The sequence below is a fragment of the Vulpes lagopus genome, chromosome X (assembly GCF_018345385.1).
Source record: "Vulpes lagopus strain Blue_001 chromosome X, ASM1834538v1, whole genome shotgun sequence".
Lineage (NCBI taxonomy): Eukaryota > Metazoa > Chordata > Mammalia > Carnivora > Canidae > Vulpes > Vulpes lagopus.
The window spans coordinates 19412272-19437906 of record NC_054848.1 but is presented as its reverse complement, the minus strand read 5'-3'; the positions used below and the strand labels follow the sequence as shown (position 1 = coordinate 19437906).

At 41.6% G+C, this 25635-nt stretch overlaps 1 protein-coding gene across 3 annotated transcripts; it reads left to right on the top strand.

The window, feature by feature from the left end:
* The first annotated feature begins 1260 nt into the window (after window positions 1-1260).
* ACOT9 (acyl-CoA thioesterase 9) lies at window positions 1261-25181 on the top strand. 3 transcript variants are annotated; one of them, XM_041741059.1, is made up of 16 exons: window positions 1261-1807; window positions 4421-4518; window positions 5986-6021; window positions 6650-6695; window positions 9163-9333; window positions 9601-9638; window positions 14280-14363; window positions 14963-15066; window positions 19336-19409; window positions 21679-21746; window positions 22230-22341; window positions 22503-22593; window positions 22969-23054; window positions 23465-23552; window positions 23706-23856; window positions 24885-25181. In XM_041741059.1, the coding sequence occupies exons 1-16, from the start codon at window positions 1551-1553 to the stop codon at window positions 24971-24973; spliced, it is 1593 nt and encodes a 530-aa protein (XP_041596993.1). In that variant the 5' UTR covers window positions 1261-1550; the 3' UTR covers window positions 24974-25181. The 3 variants fall into 3 exon arrangements, with proteins under 3 accessions (XP_041596993.1, XP_041596994.1, XP_041596996.1); XM_041741060.1 differs by having other exon boundaries at window positions 1262-1807; window positions 5986-6012; XM_041741062.1 differs by lacking the exon at window positions 5986-6021 and having other exon boundaries at window positions 1263-1807.
* Window positions 25182-25635: the final 454 nt, after the last annotated feature.

Sequence of the window (25635 nt, the reverse complement as noted above, 5' to 3'; positions counted from 1 at the left end):
GACATAGTTTTCCAAAAACTTACTCTACTCAAGTTAGATATCCAAAAGCTTATATGGTTCAATAGCCCAAGGAAAGATGGTTACTAGATACTTTTCACTCGTATTACTTGACTGAGCAGACAAGGTTTTCAGTTGTGCTGTTTGATTTTATTCTTCTACTTGTAATAGTGACCTTGATAATATCTTATGTATCTTGATAATATCTTATGTAAAATCAATGCTTGATTTTTTTTTAGATACTATCTCTGTTACCCTGACACCAAATCAAAATAGAACTAATGGAGCATAACAGGAAACAAAAAGGTGGGGGTGGAGAATCTGTTACTTAAGGACAGTGTTGGATGTTTCCTGGTCTGATTTTTGACTGCTTTGCCTTTTATCCCTGCTACCTACAATTCGGTATAACACATATGCTTTATAACAATACACACATAGAAATCAGGGTTGCTAAGCTGTTTTAATAATTTATTTATTAAGAGTTTATTTATTAGAGAGAGACTACACTAGAGAGAGTGAGCACAAGTGCTGCCGAAGCGAGCACATGAAAAGGTACAAACAGTAGGAACAAAAATGGAAGAGAGGTCCCTGCAGGCTCATCCAGAAAGAAGAGTCTTCAGGATGCAGGGCTGATAAAAGTTAGGTAGAGAGGAAAGCCAAAGCCAAAGACCATGTTCCATTTGTAATTTGTGATGTGATTTAAAAAAATCAGCTTAATTAAAATGGACACATTTTTACTAAGCATGACGTATCAGAAAAGCATACAGTTTGGTCCCTGCCTTCTAGGAAAGAAACATCTTCAGGGGTAAAGCAAGACTTGTGTTTATTCTGTAAAGATCCTCTCTCATTATCTTGTTTGGATTCTCCTTTAGACTGCTTTACCATGTTGGAAATTATGTTATGTGGTAACTTGTTGATTTGTTTTTCTTCTCTCTAAGGTAAGCCCCCAAGGGAGGGATTTTTGTCTATTTTGTTGCATCCCCACCATCCACAACAGCATCTGGCTTACTGCAAACGGAATTCGTGGAATGAAATGGAGAATCGGGTTGTACAGTAAAATCACATTAACGCTCTGGCCTTGAATATCTCCGGGCCAGCCAGAAATCTCCCAACTTTCAAACACTAGGGGGCAGGCCGAGATTAGAACAGAAACAATTTTTCCCTTTAGGGTAGTGGTTTCTAACTTTGCTTACATAATAAGCATCGCCTCCGGGCGCCCTTAGACATTCTAAAGACTGGACCAGACTCTTGACTATATCGGAATCCGCAGAGGGTGGGGCTCAGGCATCAGTCTTCCAGGAAGCTGCCCAGAAGATTCCGACGTGCAGCCGAAGGGCAAGAGCCACAGACCAGGGTTCGAGACGCGGGGGTCAAGGTTGCGCGCGGCCTTCGGCGCGGCGGGAAGACGGAGACTAGCCGCCTGGACTCCTGGCCTCCACGTCACTCTCTGGCCGTGGTGCCTTTAATCGACCGTGGCGGGGAGTGGCCGGTCCTCCCCGTAGCAACACGCCCGGCGCGCTGATTGAGTGGGGACCAACTCCGGCTTCCCGCCAATGGGAGCGGCTGCAGGCGCCGCGTGCCACCCCCGGCGGCCGCGAGCCCCCACCCCGAGCAGCGAGGCTCCGCCCCCGGGCGGCCGCTCTGCGAGGGTGCGGTCGTGGGGAGCAGGTCTGGTCCCGCGCTTGCGCTCGCGCTCTCCGGCTCTCGGTTCCCTCGACTTCCCCCCGCCCCCCCGGCCGGCTCGCGTGGCCCGGGTCTCGGATCGCGCGCGCTCGCGGCTGTGGAGCGCCATGAGGCGGCTGGCGCTGCGGTAGGTAGCAGGAGGCGGCGAGGCGGGGTCCTGGGGTCGCCCACGCCCTCGCTCCGGGCTGCTAGCGGGTCCGGGCGGAAGGAGCAGGCCGCCAGCTGGGAGGACTAATGCGATGGTTTGGAGCAGAAAGTGGGGCCGGGTTGGAAGGGGCGCCCACCTGCTGCCTGGACGGGTGCCATTGGGCTTAGGGTGGGGCGCCGCGACCCCCACCTTAAAGGCTTCTGGAGCAGAGTTTGAGGTTAAAAGCGGAGCGGCACTTTAAGGGAGGAAGTTGGGTGTTCCCTTGAAATTCCTTTCTCTTTGCTCATCAGGGGTGTGGTCTGGGGTAGCCCCAAGTCGGAAAGCTAGCCTTTAGGATTCCACGTTACTTTCCAGCCCTTTGCCCTCCTTTGGAGAGCATTTCTCGGTTTAAGTGCTTGACCCGCTTGACTGGTTAATGTGGGCAGAGATTGCAGGGTACCTCTTGGACTGTCAGGACTTTAGTCAGGACTGTGTGCCCAGGGCTTTCGGTGCTGATCTAAATTTTACCTTTAATGAGCAGGAAGGGGGCGAGGTGGGAGGCTTGATAAGGCTACTTGGACGAGGATGCTTTTTTGTATGTGTCCATGCCAGCTTGTCCATTGAAGGCCTAGGGACTTAGACTCTAGGACAGGTCTGGCTCTCCCTCAGCCCCTTTCACCTGAGCACTCCAGCTGTTCCCAGGTTCTTTGTGTCTGGCCAGGACCCCAAGGGCCTCACCCCTGTTCCAGCGTTTGGAATCATCCCGCTACAGGTCTGTCAACTCCCATAGCTGGCCCACACTGGTGTCACCTGACCCTGAACTCTATCATTTCTCTCGAGGGCCCTGGATCTCTCTCTCTCACTGTCCCTGTGGGTCTTGCTACCAGTTGAAAAAGGTTCTCTGTCTCTCTCTCATATAGCACTGAAAAAATAAAAGATTTGTTAACACTGTTTAGACAGGTTGAAAGTTATGACAAGAAGGGCCACAGTTGGCTTTAGCTTACATTGGACATGATGTGAAAGGCCTTCTACAAAGTTACATGGTCTTGCCATGTACCTCTTCCCAGGAAACCTTTCTTGATCTCCTCTCCCCCAGTTTGGAAGTCTCTTTCTTTGTCCTGAACTCCCATAAACCTGCATTCCTTTCTTGTGAGTCCTATCCAGGGTTTAGAGAGAGAGAGAGAGTTCATAAATGAATACAGACCGTTCAACATGATTAGGTTATTTGACTAGTGGGCAGTCTTTTTCGTTTCTTTTTTGTTCCAGACTCACAAAAGAGTCACCTGAATTTGTCCGTTTCTAAATTGAGGGATTTCCCCAGAGTAGAGGGCCTGTGAGTGGCATTGCCTATTACTGTACTGGAAACTCTTCCTGGACACCTCCCCTAAGGTTGGGATCCAGATCAGAGCTGAGACACTTCTGCTCACACCTTAGGTGATTTCTGTGACTTCCTAGGCAAACCATGAAGAGATTGGGCTCCTTGGTCTTCTTTCATTGGAAAGGTTCAATCATGGAGTCCTAGGGCCTGAATATCCCAAAGCCTCTTGACAGCTTCTTCTAAAGGCCTCAGAATTTTCCTTTAAGACTCCGAGAGCTTATCAGGGAGAAGCCAGTATACCTGAGGTACTGAGGTGTCCAGTAGTGATTAAACCATTCTTCTGCTCCCTCCACCTCAGTGCCGCATGTATAAAAGGGAAGTAGCCTGAGATTGTGAAAAAAGCAACTTGCCTGCGTGTGCATTCATGAGTACATGTGTGTATGTGAACTTCTTTCTTCTTATGACAGTCCTATAGGATAGTTACTATAACTACCCCATTTTACAGATGAAGAAACTTTTTTTGGGGTGGGGGGAGATGAGGGAGTTAGTCCTCACTTGTCCCAGCATGAGATAGTAAGAATTTACTAATAACTTGAACTAGTATGAGTAACAGTATTTGGGGTTCTTAACCTCTTCAGTGCTGTGTTTTCTTCAGCTGTGCCATCAGTAGATTGCTTTGTCAATTTCTGATATTATATGTGTGTTATTCCTGATACAATAGTGAGTGATTAGGAGTCAACATTTAAACAGTAAGCTAAACCAACTTATTTTGGCAGACTAGGCTGGGGACATTTGGGTAAATAGCTTTTATTTTGTTTGGGGATTAGGAAATTTCTGCCCCAGTCTTTGAGTCTGGAAATGGTTAATTCTATTTGCAAATTGATATAATTGGCTTTAACTTATGGCGTGATAATAAAGAACAAAATAAGTGTTCATAATTAATAATATATGTTTGTAATTAATTTACCCAATAGTTTACCAGATTGATTCTGGGCTTCTGAAGCTAATAAAAAAAGCAAGAGTAAATCCATTAAACCTGGTTGATATCTTTTATTTATTTTGTAGATTGTTAGCTAATTGGTCTCTGTTCTCATGAAATGTTTACTCTAGTTGGAGAGATGATTTATAGAATAACCTCGTATGCAAATATACACTGGAGAAACAGGTACAGACCTTTACAAGAAAGCGTATACTGAGGGTGTGTGATGGCCAAGTGTTCTGGGAGGAGAGGCCAATCTTTGAGGTTTCCAAGAAGCCATGGAACCTACTCTAGTGTGTCTTATCTTGTTTTGTAGGCTTTGTGCCTTGAACAGGGAGCTGCTTATTCCTGGCAGAGGACTGACTCAAGGATCCCAGAATCCAGAGAAACAGAGAGTCTTCCATATGCATGAAGGCAAGCATGAGTGTTTATCTTTTGGGCCCACGTGGTGAAAAACCCTGTCTTACTTGGGAGGCATATAGATAGATAGTTTAGGCACATGAGACACACTAAAGGTGGATCTTTTATAAACTTTTCATTTATAAAATGATTGGTAAAGGGATGCCTGGGTGGCTCAGAGGTTGAGCATCTGCGTTCAGCTCAGGGTGTGATCCCGGAGTCCTGGCATCGAGTCCTACATCAGGCTCCCTGTAGGGAGCCTGCTTCTCCCTCTGCCCATGTCTCTGCCTCTCTCTCTCTGTGTTTCTCCTGAATAAATAAATAAAATCTTAAAAAAAAAAGATCAGCTTTGGGTAGAAACCACTTTCAGAATTTGAGCTTTGGAGCCTGGGAGATGGAGCTCTTTCAAGTTAAATGATTTACACCTTCTTTGTATCAGTACTAAAGGGGAAAGCATGAACAAAGACACCTGCTGGATAAAAGGTGGGCCCTTCATTTGTAGCAACTAAATGCTCCTAATCTATAGTTTTGTTAGAGACATGCTGTTAATCCATGCTTAGTTGAAATTAATTTCAGTTACTAGCCTGATATGCAAATTATAGATGTTTATATCAATTTGAGAGTATTCATTATAATTAAAATTGTGGTTTCTAGAAAAGGTACACATGTATTATATATGCGTAATTACAATTTCTACTTTTTTCTTGGCCATCAGTACCCATCTTTCTTCTTACACTGAATAAACTAGTAATAATCATTTTACATCAGCAAATATCAGTGAGTATAACATTTTGTGTACTTTATGTCCTTTCTTTTATTCAAGGAACTCAGGAGGGAATAAAGATAAGAAATAAGGCCAATATACTAGTGGTTACTGGAGGCATACCTCGGAAGCACAGTAAGATGTAAGATGAAGTGCAATAAAATGAGGTATGCCTGTAGATTTTGCAGTTCTTTATGATCTAGTTTTTTTTTTTTTAAAGATTTTACTTATTTATTTTATTTTAGAGAGAGGGTGAGTGATTAGGGGGAGGGGCAGAGTGAGAGGGAGAGAATCACAAGCGGACTCCACGCTGAGCGCAAAGACTGATGCAGGGCTCGATCTCACAACCCTGAGATCATGACCTGAGCTGAAACCAGGAGTGGAACACTTAACTGACTGAGCCACCCAGGTACCCCTATGATTTAGTTGTAATTATGGTTTGTACCAAATTTATTATGTGTAACAACTGTTTGATAGAAAAATCAACTGTTTTTCATTAAAATGCATGTTTCTCTAACCATATTTCATTTTGATCCATTAGTTATTGAAGGACCAAGGATTTCTGTAGTTAATTTCTTATAAACTGGAATATATATTTTCTAAATCCTATATAAATGCTAGAAAAAAATGAACTCAGTATTATGTGAAATTCTATAGATTTATTTTTTAGTCTTGTATTTCTACTGGTTATCTAATTTGTTTTCCCTTTATCCATATAGCATGTTCACCTATACATGTGAATCACGGTGTGTGTGGTAATTAGTATCAACTTTTTCTTAAGTGCTTAGTTTTTTTGCATTAATTTATTCTTGCACTTTTTGAGCATTAACTAAAATTAAATTACTTTCTTTGCTTTTCCTTGATTTACATCTTAGCTTCTTTTTTGTGGCTCAAACTTTTCTAACAATCAGGGTAGTAAAAATATATGAGAAATCAGTTAGAATGAGACTTGGATATCAGTGTTAGTCCCTGCACTAAGTAATCTGATTTACTGCTGGCTATAAAAAGCTAGGTGACGTTTTTGGTCATGATATCTCCATCATAAGGGCACTCCTACGGACTCTGATTCTGCCCCACCTGATGAATAATTGAAGTTACCCTTTTTTGTTTGTGTGTGCAAATCCCAGTGATTGGCACAATAGTATTCCTTTCTACACTAAGGAGACAATAATTGTTTGGAGGTTTTAGGAAGCAGAGGCTTGATCTCTTCCCTGAGCTCTCTGTTGTGGCATTAAATGGAAATTAATGGATCTTTAAAGCTTTTGAAAAAAAAATAAAGCTTTTGAGTGCATGAATTGCTTTTCATGGTTCTTGAACTCATTGCCATAATCCATTTCCGATACTTCTTGGTTTCTTGGAGTGACCTCTTTATTTTTCTTTCAGTTCGTGATAAGTTGCGGGAGATAGTAGGAGTATCCACAAACTGGAGGTAAGCATGCTTTGTGGTCCTTCATTCTTTCATCCCTTATGTTAGGCTGTATTTAGGCTCAGCTGATGGTCTCGTTGTAGGGATGGAGGGGGCCCTGTGTTTGGAAATGGGTTTTTTACTTGAAGAAGACCAACATGCCATCATACTCATCATTTGGTGCGTTGTTGTCATAAAATGTGATTTACACCTACTCTGTTATTTTTTGAAATATATTCAGGTATATTACCTCACTGGTTCTCAATAAAACTTGTGACATGCTTATGGCATATTTTCTTATCTTTTTTTTTTTTTTACCTATGATGAAACTGAAACTCAAGATTGAAAGATTGAGTATCAGAGTTTGGGACTCAAACCCAAGTTTCTTGTTTTTTCTTTTTTGTGCAGCTTGATTCCTTTATTGCTTCTTGCTAACAGCAGTTCCCAGTTAACCCGGTCTCTCAATATTTCCCCCCTGTGAAATAGGGTAATATCCTTCTTGGTGCACTGAATTTTGAGACTGGGTTATTGAGATAAAAAAAAGCAATTATTAGGCATACAATAATCTATTATTGGTATAGAAGTTATCTAATGACTTCTTTTTAACGGCTTATATGAAAATTTTCAATTTGCCGAAAAGTAGAAAAAGTGAATACCTATGTCCCTACCATCTTGATTTGATATTGAGGTTTTTCCAGATTTGCCAATTTGCATATATTGGCTTGACTATTTCTTAGTGAATTATAGGTATTATGCGGCTTCAGCATATATCTCCAATAAATAAATATATTCTCTTTTATAACAAAATCTGCAATTGTGTATCTAACAAACAAGATATTCTGTTACATGGTGAAATTGACAATAATCCCCTAATATTATATTACTCATCTATTCAGAATTTCTCAACTGTTTCCCAAATGTTTCTTACAGCTTTTTACAAAAATACCAAGATCCAATAAAAGATTTATTTATTTTTAATTTGATGCCAGATTTGATGCCTTTAGTGTTTAAGACTCTTTGGTCTCCTCTAATCTAGAATAGCAGACCATTCTCCTCCCTGTTTTTTTTTTCTTACCAGCTTGACTTTAAAGAGGCCAAGCTATTTGTCATGTAGAATGTTCCATATTTAGGATTTACCTGGTACCATTTAACTTGTTCCTCTACCCCCTATATTAAGCTAAACCTTTTTGGCAATAATACTTTGCAAGTGAAGCTTAGACATCTGAATTAATGATGTTTTAACATTTTAGTTTCTTATCCCCTTGTCTCTCTCTTCTTTTTTTTTTTTTTTAAAGATTTTATTTATTTATTCATGAGAGACACACAGAGAAAGGCAGAGACATAGGTAGAAGGAGAAACAGGCTCCCCACAAGGACCCTGATTCAGGACTTGATCCCAGATCCTGGGATCATGCCCTGAGAGCCACCCAGGTGTCCCTCTCTCTCTTCTCTTCCACTTTAATCGTTTCGTCTTCTTCTTCCCTTCCCATCTCCTTTCCAAGTTCGCCTCAGGATCTCCTCCTCTTTACCTTTTGCTCTGCCTTCCATACTTCTTTTGGATATACTCTATTTTTCATCCTCTGTCTCTCTTTCCTAAAATTGAAGGCAGAAAGAGAGACAGAGAGCTAGGGTACATACAGAGAATGCAAGAATTGTCAAGGTGAGAGATGGAAATATGGAGTTCAGTGGCCACTTTCTTTAGCCCATAGATGTGTTTGTATCCATCACTACATTTTTAATTTAATGCCAGATATTCTATTTTTTAATATACTTTTTGATGAGGGTGAACATATGGTTTGTTTGGGTTTATCTATATCACTTATAAGTATGTTTTTTTTTAAATCTACAAGTGCAAGGCATTTTATTTATTTATTTATTTATTTATTTATTTATTTAAAAAGATTTTATTTATTTATTTGAGAGAGTGACAGAGAAAGCATGAACAAGGTGGGAGGGGGATGGGCAGAGGGAGAGGGAGAAGCAGACTCCTCTCTGAGCAGGGAGCTGATGTGGGGCTTGATCCTGGGATCGTGACCTGAGCTGAAGGCAGATGCTTAACCACCTGAGCTACCCAGGCGCCCCGCAAGGCATTTTATTTTTTATTTTTAAAAAAAAATTTTATTTATTTATTTATGATAGTCACAGAGAGAGAGAGAGAGAGAGGCAGAGACACAGGCAGAGGGAGAAGCAGGCTCCATGCACCGGGAGCCTGACGTGGGATTCGATCCCGGGTCTCCAGGATCGCGCCTTGGGCCAAAGGCAGGCGCCAAACCGCTGCGCCACCCAGGGATCCCCTCCGCAAGGCATTTTAATAGAAAATTTTTAATTACACTGAGAGCCAGGTGGGGAGGGAGGGAAGGAAGAGAAAATGAGGTAGGTCCAGACCTTCATATTCCTCCTTTGATGGGGTCTAACTTGCCTGATTGTCACTGGCATGTGGGATAGCACTGCCTCTGTGTTTCATTCATGAAGCTTTCATCCTTTCTTCTCAGAGACCATGTGAAAGCAATGGAGGAAAGAAAATTACTTCAGAGTTTTTTGGCTAAGTCGCAGGAAGGACTACCACCCAGGACAATGAAAGACAGTTATATTGAGGTTCTCTTGCCTTTGGGTAGTCAGCCTGAATTACGAGAGAAGTATTTGACTGTTCAAAACACTATAAGGTAACACAGCACTCTTTTTGTTTGTGTCATTTGTTTTTATTTTATTTCCTTTCATTACTATGACTTTGAGATGTAGATGTAATTCACACATCATACTATTCAGCTATGTAAAGTGTGCAGTTCTGTGGTTTTTAGTATATTTGTAAGAGTCATGCAACCATCACCACATTCAACTTAAGAACCTTTCATCCACCCAAACTATGTTCTTCATTTTTAAGAGATGATCATCATGATTTTCATTTAATCACAGTTTTCTTTATTTCACAGATTTGGCAGGATTCTTGAGGACCTTGACAGCTTAGGAGGTACTGGTATTTAATATTTCTAAATAAATATTTACAGCTATACATTGAATTCTTTGGCTGGAGGGGGCCTTTTAAATTCTTCAAGTTGCACAGATGAGGATATTGTAAAAGAGCAAAAGAAGGGCCTCTGTTACTTCTGAATTGTCATAATTTTTTTCCTGAAAATGTAGATTCCTGTTTAACAATTGTAATCTTATTAATCCTTTCTAATAGCTTTTCAAAAAGTCTTAAATTTATGGAAAAGTTGCTAGTACAGTACAAAGAATTGTTCTTCTCTGAATCATGTGAGAGAATATGTTGCCAATGTGATGTACATCATCCCCAATTGTTTTCATTAATATTTCCTACAAATGGGACGCCTGGGTGACTCAGTGGTTAAGCGGCTGCCTTTGGCTCAGGGCATGATCCTGGAGTCCCCAGATCGAGTCCCACATCAGGCTCATGCATGGAGCCTGCTTCTCCCTCTGCCTATGTCTCTGCCTCTCTCTCTCCGTGTCTCTCATGAATAAATAAATAAAATCTTTAAAAAAATTTCCTACAAACAAGGACATTCTCCTCCATAACCACAATACAACCATTGGAATCAGGAAATTAACCCTGATACTTTAGATTGTTTAATCCTCAGACCCCATTCAGCTTTCACCACTGGTCCATTGTAGCAGAAGGGGTCCAGTTCTGAATCACATGTTGCATTTAGTTGTTGTGTCAGGAATAGCTCCTTGGTGTTTCTCTTTCATGACCTTGATACTTTTGAAGATTATAGGCCAGTTCTTTTTTGGAACTTTCTCTAAATTTGGTTTTATTTGATACTTCCCCAAGATTAGATTTGGGGCATACATCTTTGGCAGGGACATCACAGAAATTATGATGTGTTCTCATTGCATCTCGTCAACTGGTGCATAATTCTCATTTGTCCCATTACTGGAATGTTAACTTTAATCCCCTGATGAAGGTGGTGTCTGCCAGGCTTCTTCACTGTAAACTTACTCTTTCCTCCTTTGTAATTATTAAGTAATTTGTAGGCAGACCTTATAAACATTCCATTTCTCATCACCAATTTATTACTTTAAAATCAGTATAGACTCAAGGATTCCTTTTTTATTTTTTTTGTTTATTTATTTATTTTATTTATTTATTCATGAGAGAGAGAGAGAGAGAGAGACAGACAGACAGACACAGGCAGAGGGAGAAGCAGGCTCCACGCAGGGCGCCCGATGTGGGACTGGATCCCAGGTCTCCAGAATCACACCCTGGGCTGAAGGCGGCGCTAAACCGCTGAGCCACTCGGGCTGCCTGGATTCCTTTTTTATTGAATGGATTATAATATGTTGCTGTCATCTCTTCTGGTGCTCAGATTGTGCTGGGACTGTCCCAGTCCCTTCAGGTGGGCTTGTGGTTTTTTGATGGGTCCCCATCATTCTTTGAGTACTTCTTTGCTTTCTTACACAGTAAGATGTTCTAGGCTCATTTGTACTTTCCCTGCCTCAGTCCTGAAATCAACCAAATCTCCAAGGAGCTCTGGTTCTTTCTGATGGAGAATGGTAATTAGAAGCCAAGATACCAGTGCTGGGAGTGGTCACTGCTGCTGGGGTGTCACTGCTCCTGTGCCCTTTCAGTGGACAAGTTGGGGAATCTATGCACATACATTTACATGTCTGTCTGTCTGTCTATCCATCGATGAAAACAATGAGTTCACACTGACCATTCCAATTTTGGTTCAGCACCACAAGTTCATTCATTTCTTCTTCCCTTTTCATAGTAATTCCCTTTTCCAGCTGGTTCCATTATCCTAAATCCATATACTTATTTCTTCAGTTTCCTCTGTATGTAGCCAATTTCATATCTTTGCCACCTCTGTCCCCTCATGGATGCTCCCCTCATCTCACTGGGATTTGTACCACGTCCCCCTCTGCAGGGTCACTCTCCTCCTTTTGCTCAGTCTGCAACATGCTGGGCCATTATCTTGTTGTCTCCTCTCTTTATGTCCTCCTGATTCCAGTTGGCCTTTAGCATCCCACTCTGGGCTACCTTGCTTACTCTTACTAATGACCTTTTGACTGAACTGTTGGGAAAGGGCTTAGCTCTAATGACTTCTACAATATAGACATAAGTCAGTTGTTAGGCTTAACACCCAGCTTTGTGTTTCTTCAGATTAAATAAACTGGGGTGCCTGTGTGACTCAGTGGTTGAGCATCTGCCTCCAGCTCAGGTTATGATGCCAGGGTCTTGGGATTGAGTTCCACATTGGGCTCCCTGCAGGGAGCCTGCTTCTCTCTCTGCCTGTGTCTCTGCCTCTTTCTGTGTGTCTCTCATGAATAAATAAAATCTTTTAAAAAAATATTAAATAAACTTGGTTAGGGGCACCTGGGTGGCTCCGATTGTGATCCCAGGGTCCCAGGATCTAACCCAGCATCAGGCTCCCTGTTCAGCCGGGAGCCTGCTTCTCCCTCTCCTGCTGCCACTCTCCACCCCCACTCATGTTCTCTCTCGCTCGCTTACTCTCTCTCTCTCTCTTAAATAAAGAAATAAAATCTTTTAAAAAATAAACTTGGTTAAACATTCTTACTGACATTAAAAAAAAAAAAAACGCACACATACACTCTTGACTTTGGTTTACTTAGGTGTCCCTAAATGCACAAACTCCCCTGCCACTACCCTGTTTTTTCCTCATTGACTCCTGTTGATGGCCATCCATTTCACCTGTTCACTTGATTCTGTTCTTTCCAGTTCTTCTAGGAACTTGCCTTATCACCTATGCTTTCTCGCTAGTATCTCAAGCCTTTTCTCAACTTCACATTTCCTTCAGCTTATTACAAACATGTTAAAGGCTCTTCCATCTCAGAATGAAAAGTAGGTAAAATCCCCTTCCCTCACAACACTATTGAACTTTCTCCCTCACTTCAGAGCTAACTTTCTGAAAAAAGTCATTTGCTCTTATTTCCTCTATACCTTAACCTCCTATTTACCTCTAAATCTCATATGTTCTGGCTTCTGCTCCTCCTCCTGCTATTGAACTGCTCTTGCCAAGATCTCCATCAGCCCCTTTATTTCATGATCTAATAGATGCTTTTCCTTTTTAAAAAGATTTTTAAAATCTGAGATAGAGAACACTATTGGGGAGAAGAGGCAGAGGGAGAGGGAGAAGCAGGCTCCCCACTGAGCAGGGAGTCAGATGTGGGGCTTGATCCTGGGACTCTGGGATCATGACCTAGCTGGAGGCAGACGCTTAACTGACTGAGCTATCCAGGTGCCCCTGATGGATGCTTTTCCAAGTTTACAATGTTGTTAAACTCATCTTTATGGTATTTCCTCCTGCCTCTCTGACTCTTCCTTCCCAGTCTCTTGTGTAGGCTCCTCTTTGCCTAGTGATCTATGAAGAATTTTTTAATTTAAATTCAATTAATTAACGTGTAATATATTCTTGGTTTCAGAGGTAGAGATCAATGATTCATCAGTCTTCTATAACGCCAAGTGCTCATTCCATCACGTGCCCTCTTTAGCGTCCAGCACCGTTTGAATGTTGGTTATCCCCAGGATTTTGTCTTCTACCCTTTTTTGCTTATCTATACACTCTAAATACTCTCATTCAGTGTCATTTCTTCACTTATTATCAGTATGTGGAATCTTTAGGAAGCTATATTTCCTGTTCTGCTTTTCTTAGTTCCAGACCAATTTGTCATCCTGCCTACCAGACATTTTCATTTGGAAATGTTATAGGCTTCTCAAATTTAACATGTTGAAAACAGTCCATTGTGCTTTCTTGTATTCTCTTTTTCAGTGAATGGTGTACCATCTTCACTCAGGCAAGCTAGAGACCTGGGTTTATTAAAATGCTGTCAAGTGCACCTTCTTCTTAACTTGATCCTTTCATTTCCTCGAGTGGCTACCATAGGTTAGCCACATGTGATGTATTTTATGGGTACCACAGAGACTTTTAAATGGACCTGCTTGCCTTTAGCCTCTCATTCCCCCAGTGCATCCTTTAGCAGGTGCATGGATGGAAGGATTTATTGTCACTTAAGTAATATTGGGTACAGACCCTGGTCCTGAGGGCTGATGATACAAGTTTGAATGACTCATGGAGAAGCAGTGAGGCTTCTAAACACAGGAGTATAATACATCTTTAAATGACTTGTTATTTGTAAGATGCATAGCTGCACGCTTAGCTGATTAAAAGTATATAGATAGCCACAAGGTGGTGTAAGAGTCAAATCTGTTATTTGGGAAGGAGGAATGATTTCAGTTAAGTAATTGTTTTATGATTAAGGAAGAGTCAAGGAAAATAGATTGCTGAGTCCCTGTGATTTGTTTCTCTTTTCTGAAGATCTTCAGTGCTGTCAGACTCATGGGCTGGAGTCTTTTTCTAGTTGAGGCACTGTGTGTGTCTCTGTGTAGTAGTGACAGGATGCCTGCTGGTTTTGAGCTTTGATTTCTTTACCAAATCTAAAATTGAGTGGGCGGTCAGATTAGAGAATCCTCAAATATCTTCAATGTATAAAATATAAAAGTCTTTGGTTATCAGAAAAGACTGCTGGTGGGATCTGGGGGGTTGGGTCTTCAGATAATTGCAGAGAGTTGGTTGTAAATGTTGGGAAATAATTTTGCTTTTCCTTCATTTGGTTCTCTTCGCTTTCCTTACAGTTCTTATTTGCTACATGCACACCAGAGTTCATGCAGCTAAGATGTCTCCTTTGTCAATAGTTACAGCCCTGGTGGACAAGATTGGTAAGCAATATTATTTTCTATGAATAATTAGCATTCTTAGTAATTATAGGAGATTATTTTTTTAAAGATTTTATTTATTTATTCATAGAGATGCAGAGAGAGAGAAAGAGAGGCAGAGACACAGGCAGAGGGAGAAGCAGGCTCCATGCAGAGAGCCTGATGTGGGACTCGATCCAGGGTCTCCAGATCATGCCCCGGGCTGCAGGCGGCGCTAAACCGCTGCGCCACCGGGCTGCCCTATAGGAGATTAATTGAAATTAGAGGAAATCTTTTCCTTTTATGGGAATTTTTATGTGTATATATATATGTATGAAAATTCTAGAGTGCTATGTACCAAGATACATATTTATTATAATCTTTGAGTGGAAGGGTTTTTCATGATTCCAGTTTTATTTTTTATATTCTTTGCATTGTCTATAGTTTTCCAAAAGGCATATGAATTTTTTTATATGTCAAAAAATTGTTTTTAGTTTTGAAGACTGTAAAAAAGAAAAAAGGAAATGTGGTGGAATTGGTCAGAATTTCAAGTGAAATTTTCCAATTGAAATACAGATAGCTTTGGGTGTCATTTGAACTCAGATTGATTTTCTGTCTTGCAGATATGTGTAAGACGAGCTTAAGCCCAGAACAGGACATTAAGTTCAGTGGCCATGTTAGCTGGGTTGGGAAGACATCCATGGAAGTGAAGATGCAAATGTTTCAGGTGTGTATTTATCTAAAGATTGACTGCTTATTCCAATACAACCATCCAGGCCCAGTGAAAAGCACAGTTACCTATGTATCAATAGACAAGTCTATAGCTCACCACTTATAGAGAAACAATTGAAAGTTCATGTCATGCAGATGGTGGGTGATTTTTTTTTTAGATTTATTTATTTTTTAGAGAGAGAGAGAGGGAAAAAGAGAAAGCGAGTGGAGGGAGAGGTAGAAGAAGAGGGGGAATCCTTAAGCAGACTCCCTGCTGAGTGGGGAGCTGCCGGGCTCAATCCCAGGACCCCGAGATCATGACCTGAGCCGAAACCAAGAGTTGGACACTTAGTCGACTGAGCCACCTTCATGGTTGATTCCTGCCCTGCCAGATTCCTGCTGTAGGACCTGTTCTGGGGATTCTCGGTTATTTGAATCTTGGCCCAATAGGTTGAAAAGAGATACAGGAGCTATTGTGAGGAGAGAGAATGAAAATTAATGTTAGGCAGGAACAAATGTCTGTTTTAAGTTTGTGTTTCTCATTGGTCATTTTGACTAATAACTTAAGACTTGAGTGATCCTTTCTATTCCAGACAGGAAGCTTGGTGGTAGGGGCTTTGCCTTTGCTTTGGGTACCTGTAGGTTCACATCCCAACTCGGCTGCTTATTAGCCATGCGACTGTGGGTAAATTACTTACCTTCTCTGAGCTTCTGTTGTCTCAAGTGTAACATGAAAGCAGTAATAGTACCACATTATATTGTTTGCTAAGGGTGAATGAAGAAACAACCCAACCATTTTAATTACTTGGTATAATTGCCTGTCACACAGTGACCACTAATCACACATTGGCAATAATGTTGATATATTAGCATCGCTATGGAGATGGCCCCAAATCTTTTCTGGGACTGACATTCAGACCTACCTTAGGGGTACCTGTTATCTCTCTCCCCCTGCATGTGCTTTTGCTACCTCAAATGCAGTGTGTTACAAACTGAGTCCGTTGGTTTCCTTTCCAGTCCTGATCCTCCTTCATTTTCCCTTTTGTCTCCCCAGCCCCAACCCTTTGTGATAGCTTTAATTTTGCCCTATGCAGCCTTCTGCCAAGTCTTGCAAATTCATCACCCATACAACTCATCAGAGTTCTTTCTTCCCCTTCTCCTGGGCCCATGTATTTCACTCAAGGCCTTACTGCCTCCTGTGTGAGTACCTGAACTGTCTTAGTTAGCCTGCCTGCCTCTAGTCTGTTGCCTCTCTGTTAACTGTACAGATTTTTACCAGCTAGGTCTTCCAAAGCTGATCTTTTTTTTTTTGAAGATTTTATTTATTTATGAGAGAGAGAGGCAGAGACACAGGCAGAGGGAGAAGCAGGCTCCATGCACTGGGAGCCCGACGTGGGATTCGATCCCAGGTCTCCAGGATCGCGCCCTGGGCCAAAGGCAGGCACCAAACCGCTGCGCCACCCAGGGATCCCTATTTTGAACATTCTAAGAGTAGAGAGTTGTTCAGTTTTGCATTCTTGATGCTTGGTGCTAGTAGGTGTTCATTATAATAAACCATAATTTAAACAGTGAGTTGGATGAGTATCATTGCTTATGCTTTTTTCTTTGCCTGAGATTGTCATGCTCTGGCTCCACCATCCACATTCCACCTGTGTTTCCAGATCACCTCATGCTCGGATGCTTTCAGCTCATAGCACCTATTCCTTCCCTATGACTCCTCCCTCAGTACCCTTTCCCTGACCTTTCTCCTGGCACCGGCGAATCTCTTCTGCACCAAGCTGTGTATGAACACATCTTTTTCTCTTCTACCAAACTGTATGAGTCTTAATGACAACATCTGGATGTGAGTCACCTGGCTCACTTCCTCACATCCATTCATTTATCATTGACTTAGCCATTGTTTATTGAGTGCCTGTGCTGTGCCAGGTATGCAGTAGTGAGCTAAACAAAGTTTCATTCTCGAGATGCCTGGGTGGCTCAGCGTTTGAGCGTCTGCCTTCAGCCAGGGCGTGATCCTGGGGTCCTGGGATTGGGTCCTGCATCAGGCTTCCCGTGGATAGCCTGCTTCTCCCTCTGCCTGTGTCTCTGCCTCTCTGTCTGTGTCTCTCATGAATAAATAAATAAAATCTTTTAAGAAACCCCAAAGTTTGATTCTCTTAGAGTTCACATTCTAGTAGTACTCAGTCATTTTCTGCCTTAATTCATACTGATTGCGTATGTGCCATCTGCCGGTCTTTGTGCTATGCATAAAGGGATGCAAGTGTGAATAAAAGGGTCTCTGTCCTCAAGGAGCACATGCTACAATAGGGAGACAGCCACATAAATAAGTGACTATGATTTACATAAGGTCCCCAACTTAGGATGGTTTGATTCATGTTTTTTCAGCTTGACGATGCCTTGAAAGAGCTTTCAGTAGAAACTGTACTTTGAAGTTTGAATTTTGATCTCTTCCTGGCCTGGTGATACGTAGTACAACAGCAGCAGCGAGCTGCAGCTCCCAGGCAGCCGTGTGATCATGAAAGTAGATGACTGATACACTTGCAGCCATCCTGTCCTCATTCAGCCATTTTGCTTTTACTCTGAGAAGAATATTCAGTAAATTACTTGAGATATTCAACACTTTCCTATAAAATAGGCTTTGTATAAGATGATTTTGCCCAGCTGTGGGCTAATGTAAGTGTTCTTGAGTGTGCTTAGGGTAAGCTAGGCTAAGCTGTGATGCTCTCTTGGTTACATGTATTAAATGCATTTCAACTTAATGATATTTTCAATTTATGATGGGTTTGTTGGGACATAAGTTGAGGGAGATGTGTAGTATATATATTTTTAAAGAATTCATTTATTTATGAGGGACACACACAGAGAGAGGCAGAGACATAGGCAGAGTGAGAAGCAGGCTCCCCACGGGGAGCCCGATGTGGGACTTGATCTTGGGACCCTGGGATCATGACCTGAGCCGAAGACAAACGCCACCCAGGAGTCCTGAGATCTGTAGAATATTAAGCATTATGCAGCATTTCTCAGTAGGGACACTATTGGCATTGTATGTAGGAAGGTTTTTAGTTATGTAGGACAATCCCGTGTTGTGAGATGTTTAGCTCCTTGGTTACCCCTGCCCTGCTAGTGATGTTCCTCAAGTCATGTGGCGACCAAAACCTCTTCTACACATATCCAAATGCTCCCTATAGGGGTGGTATCCATCTCTGTTACATTGAGAACCACTTTCAGGGGAGGACTTTGTTTCCATTCTAGTGGTAAACCAAGGAGAGGATGATGACCTCTGCCTGAAGAGGAGGAATGGGGTAGGAGTGGGGAGGAGTGTCTTGAGGACAGCAGCTATGAGGAAGGCATCAGACACAGACATGGGCAGGAGGAGTTCCGTAGCATGGTATGTTCGAAAACCTCCGAATTGTCAGCTGCGGCTAGGGCAAAAGGTGCAGGTGTGAGAGGGCTGTTTGGTGAACAACCAGAGAGGAATCTGGGCTGTGTTGTGGAGGCCTGTCTATATATGGTGCCAGCAGGCTTAGAGCAGATGCGGGAAGAAGGTTGAGGGGGAGAGGGTGATGGTGCCTGAACAGGCAGCAGTGAGGAGTAGGGGTGAGGTCTGTCGAGCCAGCCTACTGTACCCTCAGCTGATGACAGGACCTCATATAACTTCCCTGGAAGTACAGATTCCTAGATGATAAAGAAATACCTTAAAACCGCAAAGGCTTGGGCATTGTAAATATGTCACTCAATCCACAGAATTATCACTGATCCTCCCTGCTTCGCAGGAGCCCCCGCACTCAGCTAAGGAAACTGAAACCTGTGCTGGTAGTTGGCACCCTGCAAATACTAATGTCTGTGAGTGCAGTGGGCCATTCACCTGGCTCTGTGTGCCACTGCAAGGGCAGGTAGGCCTGCAGAAAGCCAGGATCCCACGCGCTGCTGGACAGTTAAATGCTGCTGATGCCGAGGGGTCCCTCTGTGACCCTTGCCCTTGATTTCAGTGACATGCGGTTCCAAAGCCCTTTGGTAGTGTCCATCCCAGCCCTTCTCACCTGGTCTGCTGTTTGAATTTTGGGAGATCTTTCTCTTCTCCCAGACCATAGGCTCTTTGGTCATGCTGCCCTTCTCATCCAGAGCTTATTTCTGTGCCTGGCAACTCAGCAGATGGAGGTTACCGAACGCACTTTTCTTTTTCTAATTGTAGTCTTTTTCAAAGGGTGCATGCTGTTAGAATTGTGGTAGGTCTTTGCAGTAAATGCATTTCTTACATCTGTATTTTCTTTCCATTGTTCTTTAGTTACATGGCAATGAATTTTGTCCTGTTTTGGATGCAACATTTGTAATGGTGGCTCGTGATTCTGAAAATAAAGGGTAATTGCTCTTTCTTTCCTAATTCTTCATTTTAAAAGATTTCAGAGATACATAAAACTAGAGAGAAGACTATTACGAATTTCCATGTATCCATCACCTAGACTTAGAATTTTTAACATTTTTGCCATATTTGCTTCATCTGTTTTTTCAAAGTATATTGTTTTCTTTATTTTAAAGTAAATCCCAGACATGATGACCTTCGTCTCTGAATACTTAAGTGTAGGCATCTCTTTAAAAATGAAGATATTTTCCTAAATAAAGACCTTACCATTAGCATGCCTAATAAAAATAATAGTAAGTCTGTAATATAGTCTCATGATCAATTCGTATTCACTTTTCTCCAGATATCATTTAATGACCTGTTCAAGTCACAATCCAAAGTTCACATACTACATTTGATTTTTATGTCTCTTAATCCTATCATTTTTATTAATAGCTTTATGAGATATAATTCATATCCATACAATTCACCTATTGAAAGTGTACAATTTAATGACTTTTAGTATATTCACAGAACTGTATCTCTTAGGGCTTTTTAATCTAGAATAGTTGTGTGTCCCCAATGCCCCCTTAGTGTTTCATATAAACTTGTTAAAAGGCCAGATGGGCTTTTCTGTACAGTGTACAACTTTATAGATTTGTCTTGTTGCTTCCTCATGGTATTTTTTTTAATTGTTTCTCTATCTCTAGTATTTTCTATAAACTGAAGTTACAGCTAAAGCCTTGATTAGATTCAGGTTCAGCATATTTGATGAGAGCACTTTGTAGGTGATGAGATCTGTGTATCTCAAATTGTTGTATCATATCAGGAGGTACAGATTGTCCCACTCATAGTGATGCCAAGATTGGTGTATGGTGGTTCAGTAGTGACCAAACTGATCTTTTCATTGTAGGGTTCACTTTATCCCCTTACACTCAGCAATAATGTGCAGGGTGCAGTATAGTACAGGATATATCCAGAGTATATGCTCTCACCCTGTGGATAGCTAGCTCCCATCAGTCTTTCTCCAGTGCTTTAAATGTTCATTGCTGATCATTGCTTTAATCATGAAGGTATGTAAATGATTCTCTCCTGTCTTTCCTTCTATGTTTACTACCTAGAGTTCTGGAAAGAAGAGCTTTCCTTTCTTAGCTAGGGTAATTTAGTTTGTAAAGGAAAGTTGGGATTAATGTTTCATTCTTGCCTTTTATTTACACATTTTCTGAATAATGAGTTGCTTTACTAGCTAGCAATGACATGGTTTTTCTACTTTTTGGCTTTTTAAAAAGGTATCATTGTGAATTCATGGATTTTAATTGTCTGTATTTCAGTAAATTGCAGCCATCTTTGGGCAGCGGGGGCAGCTTTCAGCTTGCTCATGTAAAAAAGCTCTTTTCACATTTCTCTACTAGTCTTCCTGTTCTCTGGTACAAGGGGATGTCCTGGGGTCATCTTATACTTTTCCTGCCTCAGGCCTGAAACCAGCCGTTTCTCCAAGGAATCCTGGGGTTCCTCTCAGTGAGCACTGATATTTAGAGACCAGAATCTGAACCCTAGAAGTATATGTTGTTACTCATTTATCATTGTCTCTAAGGCTTTTTGGTGGACAGAGCTAGGATGTATGTTAAAAAACAACGAACATCCAACCTCATGAGTTTATACCATCAATTCCAAGGCAGATTGAACTGTATAGGTTTTAACTTATTTGGCTTTATACTTTTCGTTCAGCATGTATCTTTTGATAATAAAGTCATTCTGTTACACAACCTGGATGCCTTTATTATATCCAAGAAATTTGAGTGATATAGTGATATTATGTAATAAACGATGTATATTCAAACTTTGCCATTTGTCCTTAAAATGTCTTTTATAGCCCTTCCATCTGAGTCAGGATCTGATCAAGGATCATGTATCGCATGTAGTTATCATGTTTTTTTTATTTTAAAGAGTCCCTTGCCATTTTCTTTCTTTTAATATGTTGACTTTTTTGAAGAGTCCAGGCCAGTTATCCTGGAGAATGTTCTGCAGCCTGTCTTTGACTATTTCCTCATTACTGCCATCAGGTGAAATTTTTTGATGCGAGGCAGTATTCTTTTTATAAATGTGAACTTTCTAGTGTACAGACTGATCCGTAACCAGAAAGCCCCTCAGTTGTTCTAGGGTTATTATGGGAAGCGGTCAGGCAGCATTAACAAAGACTTCTTGAAACTAGTGGGTAATTGTTCACCTTCCATATTTGCTAGGTAATGACACCTCTTAAACTGTAATCTTTTCTTTTCTTCTTTTTAGGCCGGCATTTGTAAATCCACTCATCCCTGAAAGCCCAGAGGAAGAAGAGCTCTTTAGACAAGGAGAATGTATATTAATTTGTTTATAATAAGATACAGTTTAAAAAGCACATTAACTGTACTGCCGAGTAGGTTATGTAAGAGTATGTATGGTCTCCTCATACCGGTCATGTGTCTTACTCAGGACAAGAATTTATTGAAATTAAAAATACTTATTTTTCTCCCCAGAGTCCATAGTTTGAACAATTTTATCAATTAGATAGTATTCATCAAGTGAAATGATTTGCATTCTTATTTTTAATAAAATGGGAGCTTATCAGTGAAATAACTCCTGGCCCCCCTGAGCCAGTATAATTTCCATCTGGAAGCGAAGAATCTCTAAATACCTTATGTAGCCTTGGCAGCCTCCTCTGGGATAGATGTTTAATTTCCCCTGGGCTTTTTAAAATCTGGAAATGCTGCCTCTGTAGGGTCCCTGGCAGCCCAGGTCAGGAACCCCAGTGCTGGGGTATGACCTTCCTGACTGTAGCTGCTTATTGCCCTGTGTTCCAGTGAACAAGGGGAGAAGGGTGACCTTCAGTGCCACGTCATTACTGAAAATGGCTCCCAGTGCTGAGGAGAGGACTACCATACATGAGATGTTTCTAAACACGCTGGATCCGAAGTAAGTCAGCAGAGTGAGATTGTAGGTTATGAAAGCATTTCAGCCTTGGCCCTCTCCAGAGTTACGTGTGCCTCACATACTGGGAGTTGTTTGCAAATATTTTGCTTTTCAACAGTAAAGCCATAGCATTCACAGGGTTTACTAAATCTCCATTTGTACAGGACCGTAAGTTTTCGAAGTCGAATTTTGCCCCCTAATGCAGTGTGGATGGAGAATTCAAAACTGAAGAGCTTGGAAGTGTGCCACCCTCAGGTATTTTAAGTTAATGAAAAATCTTTTATCTTTTTATTTTTTATTTTTAAAAATTTTTTATTTATTTATGATAGTCACACAGAGAGAGAGAGAGGCAGAGGGAGAAGTGGGCTCCATGCACCGGGAGCCCGACGTGGGATTCGATCCTGGATCTCCAGGATCGCGCCCTGGGCCAAAGGCAGGCGCTAAACCGCTGCGCCACCCAGGGATCCCTGAAAAATCTTTTAAATAGGATAACTCGCATTCGTGGTTCTTGTGTAAAATTTGACATATCTTTAAACTCACCTCCTTTCTGCAGCAGTGCTAATTCCTTTCTTCTGTATATGAGGGTGGCTGGGAGCTTGTATTTGTTAATAATTACTTTATATCCTATAGGAGCGCAACATTTTTAATCGTATCTTTGGTGGTTTCCTTATGAGGAAAGCATATGAACTTGGATGGGCTACTGCTTGTAACTTTGGGTGAGTCAGAGTGAAGGTGGTTTTAACTTCTGAGAAGCAGCTTGTACTACCCCATTGAACCAAATGGAACATTTTGGACCAGACTGGATGTACTGGGGAATAGGCTCTGTTTTTAGATAATTATTTTAGTGATACCACCTACCTTTGAGCTTACTTTTCCAAAGGCTGTAGTGCTGCCTCTGTCAGTACATTAAAGACCTACTGAGAAGAGGTGATGATATGCGGGAGGGAAAAGATAGAGTGGTGATCTGGTCTCAGGGGCATTGCTTACCATTTCTCATTGGTCTTCCTTCCCTCCTTCCGTAAGTTTATTCTTTGATTATTTAAATTTTGCTTCAGCTGATTGTTAGGGGAGAAGTAGAGATCATTTGAATTTTGTGGTTGACCCATATTCTGTCTTTGCCCATTAGTGGCTCCCGACCGTTTGTTGTAGCCGTGGATGATATCATGTTTCAGAAGCCTGTAGAGGTTGGATCATTGCTGTTCCTTTCTTCACAGGTAGGTGTGTGATGAGAGATGAAATACAATTTTCTATCATTTGGGCCTGGACGAGAAGTCTTTTTTTTTCCCCTAAAGTCAATATTTCTCTTATGACTGCCTTTTCTTCCCTTTTCAATGCACTTGACTAACTGTTGTATCTAAATCTCTTAGGTTTGCTTTACTAAGGACAATTACATTCAAGTCAGAGTACATAGTGAAGTGGCCTCTCTTGAGAGTAAAGAGCATATGACCACCAATGTCTTTCATTTCACATTCATGTCGGAAAAAGAAGTGCCCTTGGTTTTCCCTAGAACATATGGAGGTAAGCAGCAGTGTCTGCTTGTCCCTGATGAATGGAAGAATGTTCAAAGAAATTTTTTTCTTTTAAATTGTCATAGGAAGTATACTGATGCCTATTAGCTCAAGAGTGTATCTTTTTTTAAACCCCAACAAACCATAAATTTAGCAGGGACTTCAGAAATAAAAACTCACTGTGACTTTTATAAAATGAATGAAACTGGGAAATGAAAAAAAAAAACCTGTGCTGGGGAAATAATTTGCCTATAACATACAAAATAACAAAGAACAGAATTCAGTTACACAGATTGAAGAGGATAAAAATCACCTTTACATACTTGAGGGAAACTGAGTCACAACAAAACCCCCAAACCACCATGAGAAATTCCAGCAATGAAAGTTGAAAGCATGGGATTATTTTGGAAGGTGAAAAATAAAATAAAAAAGTCTTGTCCTGTTTTTAAGAAGTTTATAATCACATTCATAGAAGATAATTTAAGTAAGTTGTGATTATATTTTGGAAAGAACTTGTCCCAAATATGTCTCATTTGATAGCATTACCTTACCTGAAATAAGTTGTTCAAATGTGACCTATAAAAGGATATTGGAAAAGCAGGCATCTTGGATACTGGGTATGAAAAAAAGTAATAACACACTTCACAAGAGGAAGTCCAAATGGTTCGTCGATATTCGGGGTTTTAGAGCATATCTTTAGAAGATTGTGCTTTTGAGGGTTTGCAGCCCTGAAGGCCTGGATGCCTCATGGCCTGCAGGTGGCTGTCCTTGCTCTGCCCGAACCTGTCTGTTGTCTGCAGAGTCAGTGCCAGCTGCCAACAGCCACTGGTGGTCAGAGACCAGTCCGGCCAAAGGAATGGGGCAAGAGTTGAGGCCGATTCCGTCGGGAGCCTTGCACATCCCTGGCCCAGCAGGGCAGGCCGAGTGCCAGTTTTGCATGCTTGTGGCTGTCCTCGTGCTCCCGAGTAGTCTTGTGTTTGTACAGTGATTCTGTAAGGTTCTGCGGGTTTCTTCATGGTTCTTTCTTTTGTGTTTCAGAGTCCATGTTGTATTTAGATGGGAAGCGGCATTTCAATTCCATGAGCGTACCGGTTAAGCTGAGAAAGGACTGCTCTGAGGCGCCCTAGGAAAGCCATGCTTGCAGCAGAGCAGCTCTCTGTCGTGACATAGTGCCTGATGGAGGCCTGCTCACGTGTTCCGGCTTCAGCTTTACTCTCATCCGCCGTAGAGAAGAATGTATTCAACCTTTAGGATGCTCAGAAAAGCAGGACCAGAGAGAAGCTGGGTGGGGCACGGGGAGGTGGGGTTATTACACAATAAATACTCTCAAGACAATTGAAATTGTGAATCTGCCCTGTTGCCTCCTCTATGGTAAAGAAAAGAAACAAGGGCAGAATGCCTTTAGATGTAGTTGGACACATTTTTTTTCTTGCCCTTATCACAAACTATCTGCATGTGCAGTTTCCTGCCAAGGTATTTGGAGGGCATTCCTTTAGCTTGCTCTTAGTGGTGGTTCCCCTGTGTTGTCTAAATCCCATCAGCCCTGCTTGATTCTTCTGTGTTTTGCCTCCCTCTGCTTCCCAGCTTTTGTTGTTAACAGAGGGAAGATGAAAAGTCGGAATGCAGGGATCCTGCAAAAGGTAAGGTATTTGGAAGGATTTGTGGGAGGCTTTAGATCTAAAGCCCTGCTAAGAGGAGGTGTTCAGAGATGACCTGGGTGAAGACACACAGGCCTACATGTTATTCTTTCATTCGCCGGACAACCCTGCAGCACACTTGGCTAGGGATT

Coding starts and splice junctions, on each gene's coding strand:
- ACOT9 (XM_041741059.1), top strand. CDS start 1,551: ATGGGAGCGGCTGCAGGCGCCGCGTGCCACCCCCGGCGGCCGCGAGCC. Junction 22,342..22,502: donor CTAAACACGCTGGATCCGAA/GTAAGTCAGCAG, acceptor CCATTTGTACAG/GACCGTAAGTTTTCGAAGTC. Junction 23,055..23,464: donor GCTACTGCTTGTAACTTTGG/GTGAGTCAGAGT, acceptor TTTGCCCATTAG/TGGCTCCCGACCGTTTGTTG.